Source organism: Phaenicophaeus curvirostris, chromosome 2, assembly GCF_032191515.1.
Source record: "Phaenicophaeus curvirostris isolate KB17595 chromosome 2, BPBGC_Pcur_1.0, whole genome shotgun sequence".
In the NCBI taxonomy this organism is placed as follows: domain Eukaryota; kingdom Metazoa; phylum Chordata; class Aves; order Cuculiformes; family Cuculidae; genus Phaenicophaeus; species Phaenicophaeus curvirostris.
In genome coordinates, this window is record NC_091393.1 from 113,422,061 (window position 1) to 113,447,686 (window position 25,626).

The 25,626-nt window shown below is 35.7% G+C and overlaps 1 protein-coding gene across 1 annotated transcript in view; it reads left to right on the top strand.

The window, feature by feature from the left end:
• Positions 1–25,626, top strand: part of NBAS (NBAS subunit of NRZ tethering complex) — a 169,261-nt gene that overhangs the window by 34,922 nt on the left and 108,713 nt on the right. The window contains exons 22-31 of the mRNA XM_069850479.1: positions 11,154–11,237; positions 11,880–12,033; positions 13,291–13,476; positions 14,483–14,656; positions 15,620–15,753; positions 16,489–16,551; positions 17,101–17,223; positions 18,603–18,705; positions 20,565–20,788; positions 22,897–23,009. Coding sequence (XP_069706580.1) covers positions 11,154–11,237; positions 11,880–12,033; positions 13,291–13,476; positions 14,483–14,656; positions 15,620–15,753; positions 16,489–16,551; positions 17,101–17,223; positions 18,603–18,705; positions 20,565–20,788; positions 22,897–23,009 — 1,358 coding nt within the window. The remainder of the gene's footprint in view (positions 1–11,153; positions 11,238–11,879; positions 12,034–13,290; positions 13,477–14,482; positions 14,657–15,619; positions 15,754–16,488; positions 16,552–17,100; positions 17,224–18,602; positions 18,706–20,564; positions 20,789–22,896; positions 23,010–25,626) is intronic.

The window sequence follows — 25,626 nt, forward strand, 5'->3', positions numbered from 1 at the left end:
TATGAAACTCTCTAGATTTACACAGGTGTAAATACAGATCCGTAGTTGGCTTGTAATAACAGCCAGTGCTAGGAAATGAATGATACAAGTGTTTTCTCCCTGGCTATCTTTTTCTAGATTTGTTTTAAAATGTAGTTTAATACTGAAGCCATCAGTAAATTCAAAGTCGTTAATCTTTTTGTTACTGATTCTTATGCAGCTTGCTAAGGTAGAATTATGAAAAGCTTTAAAGCCAGTCTTTCCTGCTCTTTGATTTCAGCATAAAATGTTAGTTTACTCTCAGTTTCTTATAAATTTTAATAAGAGAGTCTTCCTTGAACATCATAATTATGTTCTGTGTATTAAGTAAAAGACTTTTTTTTGCTTCTAGAGTGTTTCTTTCAAACCCTTCAATTAGAAAATTAGTTTTTAAGTCTATTGTTCAGTGTCCATAAAAAATTGGTGAGTTTTCATTATTCAATATTTTACAACAGGACTTTGAAGCCTTGCTTCAGAGGGATCGTTTTTTGAGTAGCTAATAGATTTTTTTTTTTTTTGTATTGTTCCAGTGGTATAGTTTAGTCTTTCACTTCAAAGTTTTAACAGTCCCTTTTGGATAATTCTCCATTTTTATTTAGCAAGTTATTCTCCTGACATTTTGCTTAGCTTATAATGCTTATCAGTTTTGTACTTTCTGAGCAACAGGTAGTCTTTATGTCATGATATCTAATACCAGTACCCTTTTTGATGCGTGGTTATTATTAGGAACACGTTTAGTTATTTAGGTATGGTATAAAAACACTTATTTTATCCTTTTCCTTATGGTAACACTTAGTACCATGAAGAGAAATTACTGTAGTATTTATAGAATTGGTAAAATATATTCCAATTCTTTTCTCTTTTGTTTTCATAAGACTTATAATATGAGAGGGAGGGAAGAAGGATCTTCTTAAATGTGGTTTTGATATTTTGTTGGTGTTCATTAACAGGTTCTCCTTCTTTCTGAAAGATTGGTTGTTGTTCATTTTGTTTTATATATTTTGTTGTTGTGGTTGGTTGGTTTGTTTAAGAAAGTGACTTATGTGCCAGGAGTCAAAATGACAGTTAAAATAAAACATTTTACCAGTGGTCTGGTTGTAAAGATGTGAAGTTATGGGTTAAGAACTTAGTTTTGTCTGTTGTTGAAAAATGGAAGTATGTAATTTCAGTCTGTATTCCTCAGGCAGACAGAACTTTCCAGTGCTAGGATCAGGTATGAGCAGGTTTGCACTTCTCTTTTTTCAGGTTGCAGAACAGATAATACTATGTGTCTTTGAAATATTTGTTTTTGGACAGCTCCAAAATGGGGATGAGAGCAAATCCTATATACTCAAATCACATATACTTATAAAGTTATACTGTTTATTTGATCTAACCATTTTCTAAAACTGTTGTCCTATTACAAAAACAATTACTTACATAGTATCTGTAAATTACTCATATTCCCTAAAATTGTTTTGTTAATGTAATAGAATTAAATATGTATTGATTAAAATATGTATTAATGAGAATAATATAGCAATGAAATAGACTTAAGGTGTACAAAGTAGCATTTTCTTACTAATTTAATTTTTTCTTTTCTGAAATGAGGTGAATCTCTCCCCCCACTCCGAATAACTTCTGGCATGTGAATCAAAATGACAAATCTTTATACAGGATCCTGAGTTGAGAAATGACATAATCTGGTTTTCCTTTTTAAACTTCTCACTGTTGCAGTTTATGAAGTAGGGTGTATGGTTGATATCATGAGGATTTTCTACTTAAGGGCTGCAAAACAGAGAGAGATATCTCGTGATTTCTTTTAGCTGGTTGGCTTTGAAATTTCAGAAAAACAGTTGTCTGTACCAAGAGATTTCAATAGAGTGGTTGGTTTCTGTGGTGCATGTGATGAGACCACAAACATGGACATGGACAAACATGGTATGATAGTGCCTAAGTTAAGAAAGCAGCCTGCCCTGGTGGCCTTACTTAAAGAATGCCTTGTTCATACCTTACTGATGCCTTTGCTGCTTGGCTTCCTGCAACTCAGACCTTCTGTCCATCCTGGGGGCAGGAAAGTTTCTGGTGGAGCAAAAAAAAATACTGTAGTTTGTCTTTTGGGTCTTAATACATGGCTCTGTGTTTGTGTAGGATAAAGTGCTGCTGGGAATTATCCCTGTTGTTTCTGTGTATATGGAGCATTTAAAACTGTAAGAGTGTTGGCTCCCTTTTGGAGCTCTCTGAGGTGTCACCTGTCCTTACAGAAATTCACCATGTTTCTCTGTGTTCTATTAGTCCCTCCATCTGTAGAGGAATCTGGCTGAGGAAATACTTGAGATTGTGTAGTGGGCGCTGTCTTGTTTGGGCGTGGAATGCATGAGGTGGGACAAATAGGAACCTCTAGCTATCGCCAGGGCAAAAGCATTGAAACACAGTTGCGTGCTGTACACCACCACCACCATGAATGCACACAGGATGCTATGTCAGAAGAATTTTATTACCTATGAGAAAAGTTTTTGTAAAGGTTGCATTGTAACTGCCATTTCCTTTTGCCTGGAGCCTCTGGTTCAGCTGCACATAGTAAATTCTAAGTACCTAGTGAAAGAAATGCTTATTTTGCTAGTGTATTTTATAGGCATAAACCAGTTATTTTTCTTGTTCCTGGCACATGTCATTTACATTAGAGTGGCATTTAGATGCCAGTGTCACAAAAATTTTAAGGTCTTACCAGTCAAGGAAGAATTGGCATAAGAAATAGTGGCAAAATATAGAATTCCCTTTTTTCCCCTGTCTTCTGGGCCAGATTGTTAGGAAAGCTATACATATTTATTTTCCTGTACCTGCTCATGAAAGGTCTCAAGTGGTAGATATCCTTTTGTTTCTTGTTTTTGGCACGTATTTTGTAGCTTTGCATCTTTAGAGGTTGCTCTCAGAGCTGTTCAGGAGGAGGTTTGTAATGTCTGAGCAGGGGATTTATGTATTCATGAGTCTCTTGAAAAAGACTGCGAGTTATATAAGCTCAACAGCTCCCTGAGTTGAGAAGGAATCTGAAATACTAAGATGCATTGGTGGCTCTACATGCCTGTCGGCTTCAAATTGGTGTTGTGATAGACTGACATTACTCAGTAATGTGTTTTTGCAGAATTGAGATTGTAATGTTTTCCTACTTCTTTTTATATTATTTCTCAGCTTCTTTTGTAATGATGGCTCCTGAATATCTGCTGTCTCTTTGTCACCAGGATTCATGCTCCTTTTCAACGATCCATCAGGTGCACAGACTTCATCTGTTAAGACAACTAGGGTGAGGTGGTAAAAGCTGAAGTATTCAAAGATGATAGCTCTTTCCAATTTCTGTTTTAATAGCTACAGCTAGTATTCTTAGTCTATAGTTAAGACTGTCGCCCTCAGGTTTTTAAAGGTGATCTCAGAGGAAAATAATGCTTTACCACCATTATAAATACATAACTAGAGTATTTTCCATTTTCTTTTAATTTTCTTATCCTTTTTGCTACATTTAACTGCTAGATTGCAACATTATCATTCAGCATTTTTAACTCGCAGAACCTGTGAAATTCAAATGTATGGTTCCCTCAACAGCCATAAGTCTGCTATATTGCACATTACACTAGTAGTAAAAAATCTTCCCTCTAAGACAGAAACTTTTTATGTTTCTGCTTTTTTACTCCTCAACTTTCTTAAATACTTGTTTTCAGTTGAATTTCAGTTGTGAATTCAGAAAGTGAATTTTTACTGCAGAATGGATGAACTCCGTATGCCTGATACACAAGGGTGGGAACGGAAATAACTTTTAAAATCTTACTGAAGCTTTAAAAACATGAAAACTGCCAGACTTTCATCTATGAATAGATAAATACTACACAACTAAACTTAGAGGTTAACTTTGCCTTTTCATAATGCAGTCTTCTCCTGAACTAGGTTTTTAGTTATTGCCAGTGGCACTGCAGCTTCAATAAAGCTTTTACAGCCTCATCTCTTGTCTTCTTAGTATGTATATGTAAATAGGTTTGATGACTGAATGTCTGCAGAACTAATATACAGTCTTTCTTTTTTTGTGAAATAAATAAGAAGGGCATAAGTTTTGTATGCACTTATGCACTTCTTTTCTTCTTTCCACTAGTGCAATGAAAAAACTATATAGAGATAGAAGGATCAGTGTAGTCTATGTTTGAAGGATGTGTTTGAAAAAAAGACCAAAAAACAGACTTTCAGATCTCACCTTCCACTGTGAAGTAGGAAAACCCCCAAACTTTTAAGGGAAAGATTAACTGGTCATGAGGGCCAGTGTTCCTGTCTGGATTGACTCCTGCTAGGAGCTGGGAAGATTCTTGTGGTCTATGTAAAAGTTAAAGCAGTCGTTTGGAGAAAGGGATCTCTCTTACAAACTGGCCTCTGTGGGGATCTGCAGTAGCAGCAGGAGCAGCTCACTGCAGCCAGAAGGCTGCTGCAGAAAGTGAGGTGACAAAAATACTATAGGCGTTAGTTATGCTGAGTTTTTAAAGTGTAGAATGAGAACTCAAAGCTCTGAGGGAGCCATGGAGAACATGAACTGTCACCAAGGAAGGAGGGAAGTTTCACAGGAGCTACTGCACTAGAGGCAAACTGCCATTCAGACAGGCTGGAGAAATGGACCAGCAGGAGCTTTGGGGAGTTCAAGGAGGACAAATGCAGTGTCTTGCATCTGTGAATAAAGAAACTTCTGCAACAATAAAGGCTGCAGACTGACTGGCTGGGAAGCAGCTCTGCTGAAAAGGATCTAGAGGTCCTAGTGGCTACAAGCCAAACCGGAGACAGCAGTGTCCTGGCATTTGAGAAGGCCGGCAGTATCCTGGCCTGCATGAACAGGAGCATAGCTAGGGGCTGGAGCAATCAGACTGCTGCATCTGGAATATTGGTCTCTAGTACAGGAAGAACATCAGTAACTGAAACAGCTCACCAGAAGTTCTCTGAGGTGACTGGTAAGTGGAGCACTTTCAGGCTGAGGGAACAGGGTGTGTTCAGCCTGGAGAAAGTTTCGGGTGGGCCAGTAGCAACCTTTTAGATTATTCTGTCTAGGTTGTTTTAGGGGGAAAAAAAGTGTTAAAGAATAGCTGCAGCACTGAAACATAGCTCAATTTGTTTATGCAAAATGAGCTAGAATATTATTACCCATGATGGCAGAGATGCTTGAAAAGACCTGTCATTGAATTTCTTTTCAAGGGTGGTTAACTTGCAGCCAAAATCAGCTGGAATACCTTTTCCATTAGTTTGTGTGGTAAGTTTTCCCAAAATCTGTGGTGCTTTTGGTGCATAAAAAATTGTAGAGGAACAGAAACCAGCATTCATTTCCTCATTGCTGTCTGAGAAGATGCAGACTTTTGGACAAAGGAGTTTCTGAGTTATATTAAAAAATAATACATATATGTATTGTAAATAATTCTATGTAGCCTATTATTAATGCCTCCATATCTCTATGTAGTAGGATTATGGAAGTATTAATTTGAATGAGGAGTCTAAAATAATTTATAGTGTACCTATAGTAAAACATGGAAATAATAAATTCTAGTAAGTGTACAAGTGTCAGCGGGAGAAAAATATATTTAAAGGTTTAGTATCTTACATTCCTCTTATTACAAAACATAAATTTGAGATAATTTTTAAAATAAATAATAAACTTGAATCAAGCACATTCTTCAGAAACATTTTGAGTGAATAACAAAAAAAATTGATGGAAATGCTGCCTTATTTTATAGTTTTGTATCTTTCACATATAGCTTTTTCACCTCCAGCAGATCAATATTTGGTGTCTTAAAGGTGTTATATTCAGAACCATTCCAGTATGTAACAAACTTCCAAATGCAGAATTAGTATTCATAGTGCTATTTTTTCCAGACCATGATTAAAAAAAAAAAAAAATAGAAAAAGTAAAGATTCATCTGCTTCCAGAATATTTTAAAGGAAACTCCAAATCTCCTCTTAAAAATGTTTGTCTTGCAGCATAAAGATACTGCCTCATAATCGTATTGGGGCAAATTGCCTTTTGCTGTGGAGTCTGGGTTCGATGTGCACAAGTTTACAAGGGAAAAGATGGTTTTTAAATTTCTAATCCTGAGCTAGATGAGTGTCAGAGACAGGCCTGCTGTATGAAATGCTTGTAGAAAAAAAAATCCCATACACGGAGTTGCCACTGGTAATAGAAAGAATTGGATTCTGACCTTAAAACTGAATTAGACCTTCCTCTTGAAAGCCTGTCCTTGGAGAGAAAAATAATCTGCAGGTTTGAATAAATGCAGCCGCTAGGATACAGAAACTACAATAGCATGGACCTCTTTTGTCAAAGCAAAAATGGGAAGAATTGTCAAGCTAACGTAAACAATGAATTGAAAAGAGCAGTACAGGAAAAGTTGGCTCTTTTTGAAGAAATAGAGTTGAATGCCTCCATAATCTGCCCATTTACTGGGCTCCAATCAAATTTATGCTACTGTTGAAAAGAGAGGAAAGGAAAGGGTGGGGGGAAGCAGTGGCTTCGGAGAAAAAAAAAACCCAACTCTGTGCTAATATTTGTGTAGAGTTATGGCATGGCACCGCTCAATTTCAATTTTAAAGAAGGCCACCTGATTCACTGACTAGTGATCTGTCCTCACATCTGGAGTTTTGGGTCAGTGCCCACCGCTTATAGGCAAGTTAAGTCTCTGAAGCTCTGTGAGATTTCAGTTTCCAGAACAAAACTGCAAAGTTGTGTAACGTAGGCAGAGAGACTGATGAATTCTGGATGCAGCAGCATAGGGTGTATGTTGCATTTATGGTGAGCCTCCTGTGTATGCTACACTGACCACTCCCAGCCCAGTTAGACTTACGCATTGTGCACAAGGTATAGGTTCTAATGTGCCCCAATTCAGCTGGGTTTGCTGCTCACCTGTTGTTAACAGAAACATGGCAATAAAATGGAAGACCGTATCTCTTGGCATACACGGCTTTGTATCTGTATCTTTTTTTTTTTTTTGGTTTGCACACCCACTTCCCTCTGTCTCATGGGTATTTGTGGTTCTGAGTTTGCAGGACGCAGTAATGTTTTGTTACCTGAAGGCTTTTTCAGCTGACTTGCTTCCATTTTAACAGCTGCTTTTCCAAAGTTTTGTTGCTCTGTTTCGTGTGAGTCACTGCAGTTACTGGTATGGAAATTCGAGGGAGGAAAAAAAAAGATCTGTTATGAACAAAATCACCAGTTAAGAAAAACCTTGTGATAAACGTTGATGTAAATACAATGCTTTAATAATTTCTTTACCTTTATAAGGGGCCTAGGTACAAGCATCTCCCATCCTTTGCTAGTGTCAAGACTGATCTATTCCAGTCCTTGTTTTTGAATTGAAATTACAAAGAGTTTTTCGAAACTCTTCATAATGAGGAGAGAAAGTTAGGACAGTTTGATGCAGTTGGGGCAGGAGGGAGTTCTGAATTTTCTTAGTCTTGTAGTGAAGGTGAATGAAGTTAGCAGTTCTGAGTGGTGTGGGTTTCGCTGTTTTATTTTGTGAACTTAGCAAGAGATGCATCTGTTAAGACTGACGTTCTGTAATTGCTGATTTCTGCTAGGATGAGATTATTTTCCAGTTGTTTGCTTCCTTTTGTTGTTGCTTTCTTTAAGCATTTAGATTACTGAGTGCTGCTTGACTTTTAGTGAGAGCTTTAAAAATTGAAAATTCCTCTCTCAACTTATTCCTGTGGTGAACGTGAATATGTTTGAAACGGCAAATAGAGCCACAACAGAAAGTACTTTAGAAAAAATTTTCCCTGACTAATCCATACACCTGACTCAAAATATGTAACTAACTTTTTCTGCTGGGGTGGAGAGGAGAGATAGAGTAGACATTTTCCAGCTGAGATAGCAGTACATGATGATTCTTTCCCATGAACTGAAAAAAAGTCTTCTGTCCAACATTTGGTGATGAGGTCTGTTAATAAGCTTTTATGAAAAACTTTTGAAGTATACTTATAGTATTTCTTGAATTGATGTGCCTGGACAAGTGCAGGTTTTATTCCTGCAAAATCTTTTGCTGAAGCATAAGATTGGTCTTGGTAGATTTGGCCAGAAGGCAGGTGACCCAGTACAGTTGCCAAGGCAAAAAAAAAATAGGTACAGGCAAGCACATTGCAATGTTTGCCTCAAGTCCCTATTATGTTTTCTATAATATGTGACTCGAATATTCCTGAACTAGATATTTTCTAGATACAGTAGGTTTTCATGACACTTCATTGCAAGAATTCATTCTATTTTTGAACTCAAATATACCTCTTTTTTTTTTTTCATCTTCTGTGCTATGCAGCAAGTAGCTAATAGCTTAGCTGCATATGGTGTAAAAGAGTATCTGCTGTTGCTTATTTGAAATGAGGCCCTGCTAGTCATCAGCGCTTGGTGTTGTGGGAAGTTAGAACAGTGAAATGTCCTCTCCTATGTAAGTGAAACAAAAAAGTGAACAATTTTATATCAATCTTACAGTATTGGTTGTTTTCTTTCTTCTAGGATTCTTCAGTCTGTTCTGGCTTTCACAGAGGGATCATCATGCGCTTCTTACCTTTAGTCATTCACATTGCTTGTATCTATACTTTTCAACTTTTTTCTATTGTACTCTGAGTAAGGTTGCAAAGGGAGGCAGAGTTGCATGTTGCTTCCTCATTTGATGGATTTTAGAGGTGAGGGCGAAGGAGGAAAAAAGCAGCTGTCAAAGAGAGCAAAGCCTCTCTCGAGTGCGATCTTTTTTCAGTAAGCATTTTTTTTAAGCAGTAAACTTTCCAATTTAGTTGAAAATATACGTCATGATGGGGTGTTAGAGAAGTTATTTTGGATAGATTCTACACTTAATCCATGACTTCTGTTAATTGTAAAGGATTCTATTTCAAAATGTATTTTTAAAAAATATTTCGGGCACTTAGAATTTAAAGGCAAATACAGGTATATTTTGGTTTTTTTGTGTTACATGAATAGGGAAGAAAATGCTTACTTTTCGATAATGAGAGGGAAATACAGATTATTTTCTGAAGTGGGCTGGGGAGAAGGGCCGGATAGGTGATTGCATCAATCTGCAAAAAGAAGCGTTTTTAGTAACTCTTGGTTGCATAAAATTAAATTGTTCAGTCTCTAGTGATTGTTTGTCGAGGTCAGTAAAGGAACTCAACTGTGTTAAGAGTAATTGAAGGGAAGACACGTGTAATTTATCCTCATGTTCAGGTCGGTTAAGAAAAGCTGCAAGTTTTGCCCACTTTAATTATAAACATTTTGTTCTATTGAATCTGTTGAGAAACATTTTCTTAACTCAAGCTGTGAAATGAAAAAAACCCCAAACTGAAACAAACAAAACAAACAGCCCTCCCAAAATGTCATCTCAAGCCTACTGGGAAGTGGATGGAAAACTTTTACTATGAAAAGAATTGTCTTGGGCAGCAAATTTTTGTCCAATTTCCTTTTATGTTTAATAGACCATAGAAAAGGAAAGCATTATTGATTCTAACATGAATACCTGCTCCTACTGTCCTGATTTTGTATTATGGAAGGGAGCATAATTGCACTTTGGCTCTTCTGTTATTTGACATTTCAACTGATAAAGAGAACTTTTTCACTACAAACTGGGCCTTCTGTAATAACATTCTCTTGTATGACATTTGAAATATGACCTTATTAAATTAGTTTATGAACTCAGTTTTAAATATTAATGTTAACATAATTTATCAATCATTTGTAATCTAAGACTTAAACAAACAGGGTTCCCCTCCAAAACACAGGCTGATGATGAATCTCTCCAAAATCGAAAGGTGACTTTATTCCTGGTGCTTATACCATAAATTTTAATCTGTTCTTTGCTTTGTTTTTCAGTGATATTCCTACGTAGTGCCTAATTACAAAGATAACTGTGGAGCATTTTGTCTGAGGTGGAATTGAACACAGACTTTTCTATAGCAGAGGCACAGGAATTAGCAGTTTGCCATCTTCTCCTTTCCTTTCTTTGCCTTTTATAGCCCACAAATCTGTCTCTGCCAATTTATTGGTGGATTTCTACTGCATGTTTCATCTGGGGGGTTGGAATTGCTGTGATAAAATGGGGTTTTATTGCTAGGAGGGAATGGAAGGGTGGCTAACCCAGGAGAAATGTGTGTGTGTACAGGGTAGTTAGAAGGGACATACTTGGCTGCTTTGAACGTTTTTGGTGTCTTGCCAGATGAGATGGAGCTGCTTTAGTTTGTTGTTTTGACTCTTTATATATTATGAAATTGATTTGTTTGTTGGAGTTGTGTTTCTTTTTAAACTACCGAGTTACAGTGCTGCTCTTCAAGCAGTGAGAAGATGGTGTCAGCTGTTAATTTATAGACAGGGACTGTCTATGTAGTATTGCTCTTGCTGTTTATCATCAGGGTCAGGAGAAAATGAATGAGATTTGAAAATAGTTTATTGCTCCGGCATGCTGGAACCTTAATATGTGTGATTTGTACATGATTTCTTTCTTATTTCTACAAGTGCCTGAGCCTATGTGGCTCCTCTCTTTTCCCTTAGTTTATATTCTGTATAGCTTGACATGGTTTGCTTGGGTTTTATTCTCCTCAAACAAACTAGCCTAGAACAGTGAGCCATAACTGATCTTTCTAGTAATAGTTTATGGTGTTCTTAACCTACGTCTTAAATGGATTTGTTTTTTTCTTTAGCTTCTTGTAGTCAGAAAACCACATTAAACTTAATTGTGAAGATCAGTACAGCAGGGCATATCTTGTTTTGGTTCAGTACAAGGATTTGTGCTAAAATATGAAGAACTTTTTTTTTTTTTCACCTGTGAAGGTCATAGGTTTTGAAGCATTTCAGTCTTGAGTGACAGTGTATCAAGGCAGAATACTTACAGAGAAGCATAAGTTTTGATTTTTTTTTTTTTTGAAGGTACAGTCAGTAAGAAAATCTATTTTTTTAGCGGATCTTTAATGGTGTAGGTAGAATCATACATGCAAAATCACACTTGTATAGCTGCATTAAGAAGTGATAAATCTTAAAAAATTGTAATTGAATGTCATGGTTATTATGCGTTCACTGAAGTACCTGCATATGCTTTGTATTGCATCAATAGAATGCCATCACAATTTAAAAAAAAATAAATGTGTAAAGCTTTCTTCTTCTGTTATACCAGTTACAAGCAGGGGACATTGAAAATTCTTCCTTGGAAGGAGAAGAAACATCGTGAGGAAGACTGGTGTGAAAAAGCGGAATGCAGGTAAGTATATAGACAAAGCAAAAAGTTTTTTCTATATTTATGTAGATTTTGGATAAAGAATTTACTCGCTAGTTCTTATAATGTGGGAAATATCCAGTAAGACCTACTTTTTATTTTTGTGCACACTGACTTGTGTTTTCAGCTTTCTTAGTGAGGCTGACTGAGCAAACTCTTTTTCATGTTATAGCACAATGTTCAAGGTGATTGTGATGAGTGACTTTCACAAATGCATGTGAGTTGGGGGGAGTTTATTGTTGGAAATCATGATTTATTTTTTTTTTCCCCCTTCTGCCCTGTTGTCAACCATAATGTTACCATGGCAGTATTAATGAATCACAAAACTGCCTTTCGCTATGAGGAGCAGATAGAAAGCATAGGTTGGGCATACCTGTGTCTTTAGTGGTGAGGATTCTTCCTTTCGTGGCCTATCTCAGTTTTTGGAATCTCTTACTAGTTACTTTATTGACAAAAATGAATGCTTACTGTGATTTGCTTTTGAGGCTCATCAAATTATTGGTGTAATGTAGGTTGGTTGTATCATTTTCTTTCAGAACAAGCGGAAGTTTTAGGAAAAAGATTGATGTGAAAAAAAATGCAAGCAAATGTATACTTAAGCCTATATGTACTTTTCATTTTTAATAGGAAGATTGTTGAACCAACTTTACACGATGAAGGTGAATTTCTGTATGAAACACAACCTGAATTACTGAAATACAGGACTACTGACCTTTCAATAGATCTCGCTACTGATTGGTATTTGAACAGAGCACAGGAAATTGAAAAATATGCGATGCAGGTGAGAATAGCAGTGAGGAAATGGTGGGGGCTGACTCGAACTGATCAGCCTTCTTCAATAGAAGCCTATCTTAATGTGTATTGATGGGTCACTTTTACCTCAGTAATCTACACCGTGTCTCAATCTTCATTATAGCTTTTGTAGTATTTGTTTTTTCTTTTGCAGTGTACTTGTGCTTGTTTTAAAGTTTAGCTAAATAGTTGATCCGTAGGAATGAATAGGAAGGCAGCTGATTCCCTTTTACTTGGCTTACCATAGCAGACAGTAGCACTTCTGCAGTCCATGAAAAATGTTTTCCATTACATTTTATGTTTGTAACCAAGGGAGGGAATGTTGTGCACAGGGTATCAGGAAACATGTTTTATTATCTGTCACATGATACCGTGCCATATATATCGATATGTGGCAGTCACGTGTCACTCGTATGCCAATATGTTAGTACCGTCGTGATTTCTTCCTGGCAGGTTTATTGTGTGTCTGCAGGACTGCCATGCATCTTATTTTTACTTTATTTTCTCCATATTTTAAAAATGTTTGAAGGTCTGTGTGCTAGAGATAAGCATTGAAAGTAAGAATAGAGCTCATCACTTACATGCTCTTGTATTTTATTGCTTCTCTAGCCAATTTATCTGTGTGAAAAGGAGGTTGACTGGTAGTATCACTATGAGTTAGTTCTGATGGGCAAGCTCTTTTATTCTTCAAGTTTGCAGTCCTCCAAGGCTCTTTAATCGTAGTTCTTTGTGATCTTAACAGCCTATCAGTGAGTGTGAGAATAAAAGAAACTTCCAAGGATCAATTAAATTACTAACATATAAATGAAATTGCTTTCTGTGCTCCCAGACTTACATCTGCCTCACTGAATACGTACAGCCAATATTGCCTTCTTAGAAATCGAAACAGAATCTTTCATATGAAGGTATTGACAGTCTTTTTCCCTGGTGACTGAAATTATCTTCTGTGAAATAAAATGCAATGATTGAAATTATTAATTCATGGGAAGTTAGAGAAGTCATGTTACATGCCGAACTATGCATAGCTTCAGTCACTTAAGTGATCATCTTAGTTTAAAGCTATCATTTACCCATTATCCATTAAGATTATGAATTTAATAAAGCTGAGAAGACCAGTCTGCTTAGGAATCCATACAGACCACAAAAACTTCTAAGAAGTTAAATTGCCTGTTAAGTAAAAGGAGCAGACACAAACAGGATACAGATTTCAAGTTGGTTTTTGGCAGGGGATTTTATTTTTTTTCAGGTGGACTGTGCTCTATCCCTTGTTCGTCTTGGCATGGAGAGGAATATTCCTGGTCTGCAGATTCTTTGTAACAATCTGATCACCCTTGAGACGATAGTTTATGAGACTAATGGTGATAGAACCTTAACTTTGAAGGAACTTGTAGAGATGGAAGACATTGAAAAGCTTAGACTGTTGATGAAGAACGTAAGTATTTTGAATAGATCAGTAAATATACCTGAATTTCCTGTAATTAAAAGTTACACTAGATCCAATGTGTATAAAGATACTGTTAGTGGCGGACATTTTTCTAATGTACCTTCATCTTTAATTCAGCAGGAATTCGGCACTTTTACTGTTTCGTTTATGTTGTAGATGGTTTGAGTTTATTTTCCCTTTGTTTATTTGTGCTAAAATAGCCCAGATTTCTCCAAGACCTGTTTCTTTGTCCTAGGCACAGGACTAAACATCAAGAAATCCAGTATTTTGAAAACTATGAATTGCTTTTTCATTGCCTCTTTCTAAAGGACCTTTAGTGTGGCTGTTGATGACACTGCAGATACAACAACATTGAATATTTCCCTTGGATGTTTTTTGATGTCCTTGAACATTGGCAAAAAAATTTTAATATTGGCCTGTACAGCATATTTGTATTTTTCCGCTTCACTTTGTTTAGCCTGTGCATGATATTTCAGAATAGAAAAAGACCTTTTGGTGAAAAGGTTGAAAAGTACCTAGAGATTGAAAAAGACTCTGAAATTCCATCGAAAGATATGTAAGCACCAGAGGAGAATACTCATGCACTTGAGGCTCCTCAGGATTTTCAGATTTTTGCTAGGAGTTATGTAGCCCTCATAATTTATCTTTCCATCTTGCTTTTTTGCGTACTGAAAGTAATGCTACTCTAACATAAACACAGGCTGACCTTTCACTCGTTCTGAAATTGAAGGTGGAAGACAACTAGGCTTTCCTCATGTAATGGGCTTTACTCCTGTACTGCTTGGTGTCCACAAGCTGTTGAATAGCAGAAAGATGATGGATTGTTTCAGAGCTTCATGATGTAGTGGTCTGTGCAGCACTGGTGAATGTCAGGTTCCAGCTGTTTTTGTGATAGGATGAGATAGTGTTTCAGTTATATTGATCAGAATATGTTCTGTTTGTTTTGGCCAATGAAGCTGAACTTGTTTTTTTCTTTGTAACTCATGCTTTCCAGTCCTCTGATGAAAAATATGTGAAGAATGTTTATCAGTGGATGATTCCTTTTCTCCACCGCTGTGAAAATCAGTCCCCTGGTCTGGCAAACTCACTTTTTAAAGAATACTTAGTAACACTAGCAAAGGAAGACCTGACTCTACCCCTGAAGATATTTCAGAATTCAAAACCTGCTGTAAGTGTAAACCCCTGATGATTCCGCTGGTTTCTTTGGAAATTCTTAGTCTGGAGAGGTGAATTCATAAATAGAGTTAGTTCATCTCTTAAATCACATCATCTCTATAATCTTTCTGTTCTTCTTGCACCCAAGATTTGTTATCTTTTAGAAAACTTCAGTTAAAAAGTATTATAATATAAGCTGGAATGCCACTAAGCTATCTTTGATAAGATTGTCAAGCTAATGTAATTAGGATCTTGGCCTTATAGAACAAAAATTATTGTGAAGAGTCTTCTTTGAGGTGATTTTCTGCTGATGTGTTTAATGTAAATTCCTGGCATATTTGCTTTTTAAAAAAAATGATATGGAAGTGTTTGATGATCTCACTAATCTTTTTTTTCCTGAGTAATTTTACTAGCAGTTGATTCAGTGCCGCCTCTTGTCCCTCAAGATGAATGTAATAGAATAAAATGGGGGCCATTAGGGTGGAGCCGAGAGTTCAGTGAGTAAGGGTTGAAGTTAGCTTTCCATGCGAGTGTTTCATGCTGCTTCTACAGTTTAAATAATTATTCCAAGGCACATAAGCACATTTTTACATACTATTTTACATTCTATATCTATGGACAGAAATCAACTGGTGAAGGAAAACCACAGCTATTTTCTATCTGTTGATACTGTTATACATATTAAAAAAAATCTGACAAATGTTTGCAGCCCTGCACCCTGTCCACCTCTCAAATTCAAGAAGGTTATACTGGCATAGCACTGTTCTTTCCAATGTCTGCAGTGTAGGAAACTACCTGAGTCATGTTTCAGGTTGTAACTTCAACAGGTACCTCACTAAGTTGTTAGCAAAAAACCTAATTACAGCTAGAGACCATTTATTTACCTGGGACTATTCATCTTTTTATATGCAGAAGAAATGTAAATGTTGAATTAGAAAAAGAAAACTAAAAATAATGTGCTTTTTTTTCTTGTTAGTGTCTGCAAAAAATTATTCCTGATCAAGACCAGCTTATGATTATGGCTCTGGAATGTATTTATAGTTGCGAACGAGATGACCAGCTCTCTTTCTGTTATGATATTTTGGAATGCCTTCCACAGAGAGGATATGGGTAAATGTTTTCAGCGAGTTATTTGTAAATATTTCAGATCTGTTAAAGATGGTTGTGAATTAATGCTTTAAAAATAGTTACAAAGTCACTAAAATGGAGGTGATATTACTGGAGTGTTATAATCCTGTCTAAGTTGTCGTGTGTATGCGTGCTTGCACAATGCATGTATTCTACCAAATAAGGTAACAAAACATGATTTAAAGTAGCAGCCTAGACCAAGACTTCTGTATTAGTTTCTCTAGACTTCTATATCCTAGTGAAGTGAGACCAAGTGTTAGCGCTATCTTACTGGTCTTTTTGGTGTTGTAACTTTTAGTGGTGTCTGGCATGTACAGCCATATTGCTGCTTATAAGCCCTGAGAGAGGTCTCTATGTGGAAAGCCTGCGTGAAGGACAAGTAATTCTGGAGAAAGTGAAAGCATGAGTAGGACATGTAAACTGTTCTCCCATAATCTTTTACTTGTAAGAGGGAATGAACTTGAGGAAAGTCTAAGGAAGAAAGGAAAGCTCTGTTTTTTAGAGAATGAAGAGACTGAGGGACCCTCTCAGTTTAGCTGTCATTGTTATCTATATTTTTAGCTATTCTTCCAGCAAGAAGGCAACAGTTTTCTTTTAAAACAAGAATATATTTCATTTTCTTCAAGGAATGCTTATCTTTATATCTAGGTAATATGTGTTACATTAAGAAATTACAAGTAATATGTATTTAATATTAATTATATAATATCTTTGCAGGCCTGAAACAGATAGATCTAACTCTCTTCATGATGAAGTAGATCAACTGGAACAAATTCTCAGGTATTTAATTTAGCTAAAATAAGTAATATATTCTTACAGAAGTCACTAGGCATAGCCAAGAACAACTTAGTGACAGAAAAGCAGCAAGAATATTTAGCTTGTTTTTTAGTGCTGTCAACAAGATAATCTATAAGGCTTTTTATATTCAGAACTTAGAAATTTTGAATACTTTAGCTATTTGAATATTCTAAAACTACACAGATACTCTCCTTGGAATAATTATTTTTAATTTCCTTTTTTTTTTTCTTTGGGAGAGAGGAGGCTACTTTTGAAATTAACAGGAAATTTGTTTTGATCTTTATACTTTGTAATGCTTTAAGTAATCAAAACTATAAGCTGTGAAGATATGTCATCAGGTTCTTGCTGATATGCATTTACCCTATTATATGAAATTTTTAATAAATAATGTTATTCTGGTTAATCCATACTGTTACAGACTTTGTGGAGACTGTGTTTGCGGTACATAGTCTGAGTCAGCTGTAAGACTGCTGCAGCAGGGGTAGTTGTACAACTGTGCAGGATTAAAAAATGTTGACTGTTCATTTACAGCGTGTCAGAGCTGTTGGAGAAACATGGACTTCAGAAACCTGTTTCCTTTGTGAAAGACACAAAAGACAATGTGGAGGAGGCACGGAAGCTGATGATTAGGCTGACGAGGCATACGGGTCGCAAGTTAGTATTCAAAGGGGAGTGTAAGATAAGGGGGAAGGGGCAGTAACATAACTACTTGCCATCAGAGAGTGCACCTGCCTGTTTTGTTGCAGTAGGGAACCACAGTGTTCAAACTGAATAGTGTATATAAATCACATTTGTTAGCCTGATGATTAACATGATTAGGGTTTTGGCTGCATTCTCAATCTCAACACTCAAAATCTTGGTCTGGCTGCAAATGTTTGTGTTCAAGTAAACAAGCCTAAAAAGCATTGCGGCTGCAAAATACTGCAAAAAGAACAGTAAAAGTTTAAGTGACATCCTTTAAGAACTACTTAATTTTACTGAGAGGGTAGAATTTGTAAAATAATGCTTTTTTTTTTTTTTGGCATGTTTTCTTAGGAGCTCTTGTAATAGGGTAATTTATTGATTTTTTTTTTTAATGTATTGATTCTTATTCTTATATATTTCCACTAGAATGTTTCAATTTTTCTGTTTAAGAACTACTTTACCTCATTTAACTCTTCTTTCAATTGTAGATGAATTATTGCACAGCTCTTGGCATAAGCAGATAAAAAGATTGAACCCTAGGAAGAAGAGCCATCACTGCGGATTTTTTGGTTTTTCTTATTTAAAGTAAACACGCACAACAGTTTATCAGTGATGGTAGAGTAGTATTTAACTTGGACATGCTGTGAAAGCCTTTTAAGACTTCTAAAAACTTTTAGGAGGATTAAGTCAATGTCTCTGTAAGGAAAATGTTGATTTTTCAGTTGTTGTAGAAACCCTTTGCTTTTCCAAAATTAAAGCTAATGCCACATAAAGAAATCACTATAAGCTGAACCAGCTTGTGTAGTTTAAGAGTCTTTTCTAATCTGAAAGGCTTAAGATAATGTCAGAATACCTCCATAGTGATTTTACTAGTAGAAGTTTTGATAGAGAACGTTAAGTTGTATAGGAAGCGTTGTGGATAAACAGAGATCTGTGGATCCAGAGAGCTGAGAATCTGAATACCATTCCCATTTAAGGAACCAAATAAACTTGCAGCCCCATTCTCTTGTTATTGCATGTGATTGATTAGTTCTTTGAGATTACCTACAATGGGCAGCACTTGAATGATTCTCAGTTGCTATTATAAAATCTATCCCACAGAAAATGAACAGAAAAGCACTTTGGGTACTGCATTGTTGTCATCAAACTATTTTAACCCACAGATATTGTTTTAATGTTAATATTAAAAGCATTTTGTCTTTAACTCACTTTTGGTCAAATGTCCAATTAAAGATTGAAGTAGCATTTGAGAAATCGTATTTTTTGAGATGGAGCTATAGTATTATCTACTGCTGCATTTCATTAACTTTTTAAATGAAGAAAATATTTAATTCTAAAAATGTTTTTAGGCAACCACCAGTGAGTGAGACACACTGGAAGGAATTGCTCCAGGATATGTTAGACATGCAGCAGAAAGTGTATACGTGCTTACATTCAGATACCTGCTTCGAGGTGAGTTTTTATTTTCCTACTAATATATGTCCCAAGTAAGCTATAAATTTTCATTTCACCCTGTTGCTCACAAATGTAAATGTTTTCCGGTGTTGTGTTACATGATTGTCTACTGGCTCTTCTATGGTATTTTCGTTCAAAGAAACTTCCTGTGTTAATTCATTACGTCAAAAGCCCCTCTAATAAATGTCCTTTATAACTTCTAGTAGAATTCAACTTCTATTAAACCGAGACTTCGTGATTCTATGTACAAATGTGTTTAGCAATAAACAAAACTAATGAAAATAAGCAGTCTTTTAGATAAATGTTTTCATGAGCCAAGCATTTCTTAAACCTGAAGTTCTGGCTTGATGATATTATCCAAGATCGTTAAAGGATTATGGACGTTCTGTTGCTTGCAGTTGAAGTAAAATAATGTGAGATGATAAACCTAATTTAATTGAAGGAAAAAAAAAAAACCAAACCACTGTATATGCATGAACCCCAAATCTATGCCATGAATATTTGCAAAAAACAGCTATTAGGCTGATGTAGAATTTTCTGTGACAAGTATTGTTTGTCCAAATTTTAATTTTAATATTTTGCAGATTATTACAGAAACAGTGCTGTGTTCACTATACTAGGTGTTTAAATAGTCACGTCTTTTAAATGTTTGAGCACTTTATTACAATTTGCAGATAACTTAAAAATTTAGAAATTGCAAATTCTTACTGCCTCGTCAATCACATGTGAAGTTTATATTGGGATCTTTTTTAGCACAATGCTTATTCTTTTCTTGCATAAAAAGTAAATCCTGGCCTCTTGAAGAAGGATTTAATGTCCATAAATTTTGAGGGGTAGATTATATGTATGTGATCTTTAAGGAGGAAGGGTCAGCTATCGTACTTGGCATCTTTCACTGTTCTTTGAAGATTAATATGTTGCAAAATAGAAAATTATCCAATTATGTCATCTTTTTTTTTTAAGAAGCACTGAACTATGTTCCTTTCCAGAGCAGAAGATGGCTTAGGGAGGTTCTGCCTAGTGAGAAATATTTTAACTTGAAGATGCAATCGTACTGGTTGCTAGATAATTCCTTCTATGTCCCCTTTCCCATGGAAAGTCTGATCAGATGATCTTTTGAGGTCCTTTCCTACCTGTGCTCTTCTGTGATTAATTGATTCTATTTAATTTGTTTTGAAATGTAAAACACTTGTTGAAGGCTGTAGCATTGCAGCTGTGATATTTCCTGAAATTATAGAACACATCTTTGTTAGGACAATACTGACTGTTTAAAAAAAAACACCGGTTTTTTTTTGTAAGGTTTTGTGATCGTTTTGTGTGTTGAAGTGGGTGAAACTTGACCTGAAAAGAAGTTAGGTATTTTGTGGCAGATGCAGCATTATGTTAGTATGCGTTCTTTGAAGATGGTCTTGATTGAAACACAAAAAATATATTATATGCACATTTCTAAAGATTTTTAGTTTTTTCAAGGATACAAAATTTCTTCACATATGTCGTTGGTTTTAAGGTCTTACTACTGAACCACCTTTCACATTCTTATATCCTATTAACACCTGCGAATGTAGTTGTAAATGATTTCTGATCTGTAAGTCCTGCTGTAAAAAGGCAATTAATAAGCTTTTTTTCTGCAGAAAGTAGAAATAACTAGCTACTAATCAATCTTAGCTTTACTTAAATAAATTTTGCTGATATTGTCCTTGATAGAAGTTATATTTTCTGCTTGGACTGAATATATTTTTTTGACTTCAAAGATCTTTTTTATTCAAAGGAGTTGATTCCATACAGTGTAGATAAGCTTAGTTGAAGGTGCTGTGGCAGATTAATTTAAAATTATTTTTTTTTTTAATTTATTTTAGATATTCACAGAAAGTCTTCTATGCTCGAGCAGTATAGACAATATCCACTTGGCTGGGCAAATGATGCATTGCAGTACTTCATCAGTGCATCTACCGAGTTCATCAAAAGGGAAGCCGCAGTACAGAGTCAGCTATGAGAAGAGTATCGAACTGGTTTTGGCTGCTGGCAGAGAATATTTCAATTCTTCAACAAGTCTGATGGATAGCTGTATGGATTTGGCCAGGTATATTTACAATAATCATATACATAAGTACATAATGCTCTTTTCATTGAAACTTGAATTTTGTTTTCCTTATAAGAGAGGTTAAACCTTAAATGGGTTTATTTCTCTTCATGTAGGATTACATGGCAAACAGAATATCTGTGGCTTCTGAAAGATATTTTTGGTGTTTTTTGGGGGAGTTTTTCTTTTGTATTATTTTACCCTACCTTGCTTTGTGTATATGTACGCTATTTCTGTCCCTGACTGCTGGAATCACCTGTTACAGAATCCAGAAGAAGAGCAAGTCTTCCTCTGTGGATAAGAAGCTTTTCATATGTTGTTTGAACCTTTTCAACGTTACAGCACTGAACCACAATTGTGGGCCCAAGTTATTCTCACAATAGAAAATAACTTTTTGCCAATTCATTCATTTCTTTTCTTACATTGCTTTTCCTGATACAGAAAGTTCATTTGAGGTTATCTGTCTCTTTGTTATGTTAAGAAATAATTCAAGCATAGAGCAGTCTTGGAGGTTGCAGTGTAGGTGTTCATTCTTGTATAGATTTAGATAGCAAGTATCTTCTTTTACAGTTTAGGTGCAGATAAGTAAAATAATTGGGTATTACCTATGTAAAAGATTGATGCCTTAACTTAACCTAATTTTTTAAAATATAAGTTTGTCTTAATATTCCCAGCCTTTCTCTTTTCTTCTAAGAATTTACAGTTTCATTGATATTGTTATATGTTAATCCAAAAGAGTTTTCTTTTTTCTTTCAAAATGACAAACCGAACATCAAAAATCCCATAACCAAACAAAAATATTTGTCTCGACTACAAAGGAAGATTTCTTTTTAAAAGTACTATTTTCACTAAGACATGGGTGCACAGTGCTCACTTCAGGAGGATTAGACTAGGTGACCTTTAAAGATCCCTTCCAACTGAAACTATTTTGTGATTCTATAACCACTATTTTCTTGTCCAGTCTCCTATTGAGAGTCTCTTCCCTTAGCTCTGGAAATACAAAGGATTGTTGTTTTTAATATCTCATAAGGGTCCTGTGATTAACTTCTATCTTACAATTTTACACGGTTATTTCAAAATATGTAGTTTATAGATTGACTACTTGCTGTGAGTGTGTGACTGTTTTTGTGCTGTTTAATAAGAAGTTTTGGTTCTTTTCCGACTTGTCTCCAATCAGTTGTTTGATGGTAATTTAACTAATTTCCATGAGTGATTATTACACTCTGTAGGTCTCATAGTAACTTTCCCGTATGAGTTGGTTTAGGTGGAATATATTTGTTACACCTTCAGCTAGCTCACCTTCTTTCACTCCTGCTTTAATCCCCACTTCACCCTGAAATATTTGGCAATGCTCCTGAAAAATGTGGTGGGTTCAGGTGGGAATGTAGCTAACATACAATTTTACTTTTGATGTAAGCATGTCTATTTGTAATTAATGTGTAGAGATAAAAGCCAGATGACAAATTGTATGAATAAAATACTTCCTTGATTTAATGTGCATGACAAATTAAGTCATTTTGAATCATTTACTATTTGTTTTATAAAGTAGGTATTACTAAAACTACATATGAACATACTGTACTGGAATGTAAGTTTTATTTAAAAATTGCGTCTAGAAGCTGATGATGTCCATGTAATATGCATAAAACGTTACTTAAAAGAAATTTTAAAACAATGTGTTGTTAATAATTGTGGGCATTAATTAATTTTCAGAGTAGTTTTGTGGTTTGATTTCATGTGCTGAACCAAGCTGAGGAAACTGAACTTGTGACGACGACTCTAACATTTCATTACAATCTCTTTTTTCGAGATTTTGCGTTTATCTTCTAGTATATGGCAATACCACAATACTATAGTGATATGAGAAGTATTTCTCTAAATAATTTCATATTCAAGTACGCGTGTCTTTAATATTTGTTGTTAAATTCATTGCATATCTAAATTCAAGAGGGTTTAGGCAATGTTCATATCAAAAATAGGGAAAGAAGATTGCAGCAGTTCAGGGATAGAATTTGGTTAAAGTATTTCCCCAGCCATCGAAGGAATATTGTGCCAAACACTCACTGTGTGTGTTACAAGACTAGTGAGTATATTTCCTTCCTATTTAGGTGTTGTCTACAACTTATTGTAGACTGTCCAAGTGCTATTCAGGAGGAGCTAGACCTCATTCGTGCTCTCGGCTATCTTGAAGAATTTGGTGTGAAAGTACTACCATTACAAGGTACTGCTTATTTTTATTCTTTATATGATTACTTGAGATGAGGACAACTCACACTTTTCCCTTGCTCCAGCCTGCGGTTCCTCCCATGGGAAACAGTCCTTCATGAACTGCTCCATTGCGGGTCCCTTCCACAGGGTACAGTCCTTCAGGAATAGACTGCTCCAACATGGGTCTCCTATAGAGTCACAAGGCCTAACAGCAAACCTGCACCTGCATGAGCTCCTCTCTACACAGGGGTCACAGCTTCCTTTAGGCACATTCACCTGCTCTGCTATTGGATCCTCTGCAGTCAGCAGGTGTATATCCGCTGCACCGTGGACCTCCACGGACAGCCTGCCTCACCATGATTTGTCCACCATGGACTGCAGGGGAATCTTTACTCCAGCACCTGGAGCACTTCCTCCCCCTCCTTCATCACTCACCTTGGTGCATAAAGGGTGTTTTCTCTCACGTATTCTTACCACTCTCTTTGGCAGCAGTTACTGTTTTGCAGCGCTGTTTTCCTTTACTTTAAATGTGTTATCCCAGATGTGCCACCACTGATGGGCTTGGCCTTGGCCAAGTCTGTCTTGGAGCCAGCTGGCATTGGTTCTGTTGAACACAGGGGAAGCTTCTGCAGCTTCTTACAGAAGCCACCCCTGTAGTCTCTCCATTACCAAAACCTTGCCACACAAACCCAATACACTTTATTAACAAAAAAACTCACTTTTCTAAATGAAAGAAGAGAGCTCATCTACCTGGCTTTCAGTGAAGCTGGTATATGCGCAACTGTGAAACTGCATGAACATGGATATTGAAAGCACTCTGTGAGAGCTGCCTGAGAAGAATTGAGAGTACAAATGAAATGTGCTAACGGCAATGTTTTACTTGTGGCATTGTGCAGAGAAATACTGGAGTTTATGGACTCTCTCTGTAGGTTTATGTAAGATGAAGCAGATATTCTTAGTGACTATTGTTACATTATTTTGATGTTTTCTTTTTCCTTCCAAGTGACCTGGTGCTCCATATGTTATAGTCAGAAATCTTACTGTTTCTGGACTGAGAACAAGTATGGTTTCTAGATCTAGCAGTATTGTACCGCTGACTTCTAGAATAGAGTTATGTTTTAGTCAGTTTGTTCAGCCTGTAGAAAAATAAAAGTATATTTTCTTCATGTTTTTCAATGTGGATGTGAAGGTATCATTTTTTAAAAAACCAGCAACTTTTAGTGTTGCATTAACAGTGTATGTAATACAACTAATATAGATTAATTAGAATATGTGAAATCATGCCTGTAATTTCATTAAGGATTCTGACTTATCCTTTCTTCAGTATCTTTCATGTAAATTGAATTAATCTAATAAGATCAAAATTATGCTTTAAAGTTTTAATGAAAGCCTTTAAATGGTCAGTTACTTTGATAGAACATCATTAAAATAACTTAATGATCAGTTATTCCCACAGTAAGAATTAGCAATAGACTTCTATTTGCACTTTTATGTTTAGTTTTCTGTAGAGCTTTGCCCCCTACTTGTGTTTTTAGCAAACGCAGCAGTTGAGGTTGCGAACTACTATTATGATGTATTTTACTAAGATTTGGTTTGGAGGCTCCTTATTAATACAAAAGATGAAAAAAAAAGTCCGTCTTTAATGAAAGTGTTTGACCTATGGTGGTATTTTAGGTTACTTTCAGTTATGTTAGATATTTCAAAATATCTTGCTAATACAATCAGCGAATGAAAACATTTTACTGCTATATTATTCTATCACATGTATATCAGAATAAAAATGAAGTGTAACCTATTTCTGCTCCTCCAATTTTAAGTCATTTTAGTCTAATTTGATTTCCAGATTAATAGAGTTTTCATTATGTGAGTGCTTCCTTGCTCATGTTGAGAGGCCTTATATATTGTTTAAGCCCAATATGCTAATGCTGAGTTTATCCCCCACACAGACATTAATGGCTTACTGAGTGTTAAATGGAAGATCTACTTGCAGTTCCTCTTTGTTCTGAGAACTTGCGTAGTACAAAAATGTTAACTTTTTAAAGCAGCAGCCTGAAGTTGCCCACCCACTAAGTAGCTAAAAAGAGCACTGAAATCAATTTATTACATTAAATTACACAGTTAAGGTAATTGCTTAATTCTTGGTAAAATCTTTTTTGAAACACAGTACTAATTACAAGCTTCTCAGGATATGGTTAACATAACCTGCTGATTTGCAGGCTATCCTTCCACTCGATAAGAAAATATTTATGTGAGTTAAAACAGCCTCAAGAATTGAGGGAGTCTGTGTGATGTATCATGTCTACACTAAAATAAAACAGAGCATGTGGTATTAGTTAGTTAGAATATTCTGGATGGAAGTTTTCCTGTTTCAGCGGTCTTTCCGAGAATGTTACAAAAATGATATTTAAAAAAAAAAATTATACAAAGCCATGTGGTTAGTCATATAAATTTAAAATACTGAATCTGAAAACGTGAAACAAAAATGAGTTGTCATTGAGGTCAGTCTCCCTCTTTTTCCTCTTTTCTCAGACTAACTTGCCAGCGATTGCAGCTGGATATATTGTAGTGTTATTTTAACTTTCTGTTTAAATGTATAATTGAGGATATGCAAGTAACTTTGGGCTGGTTTT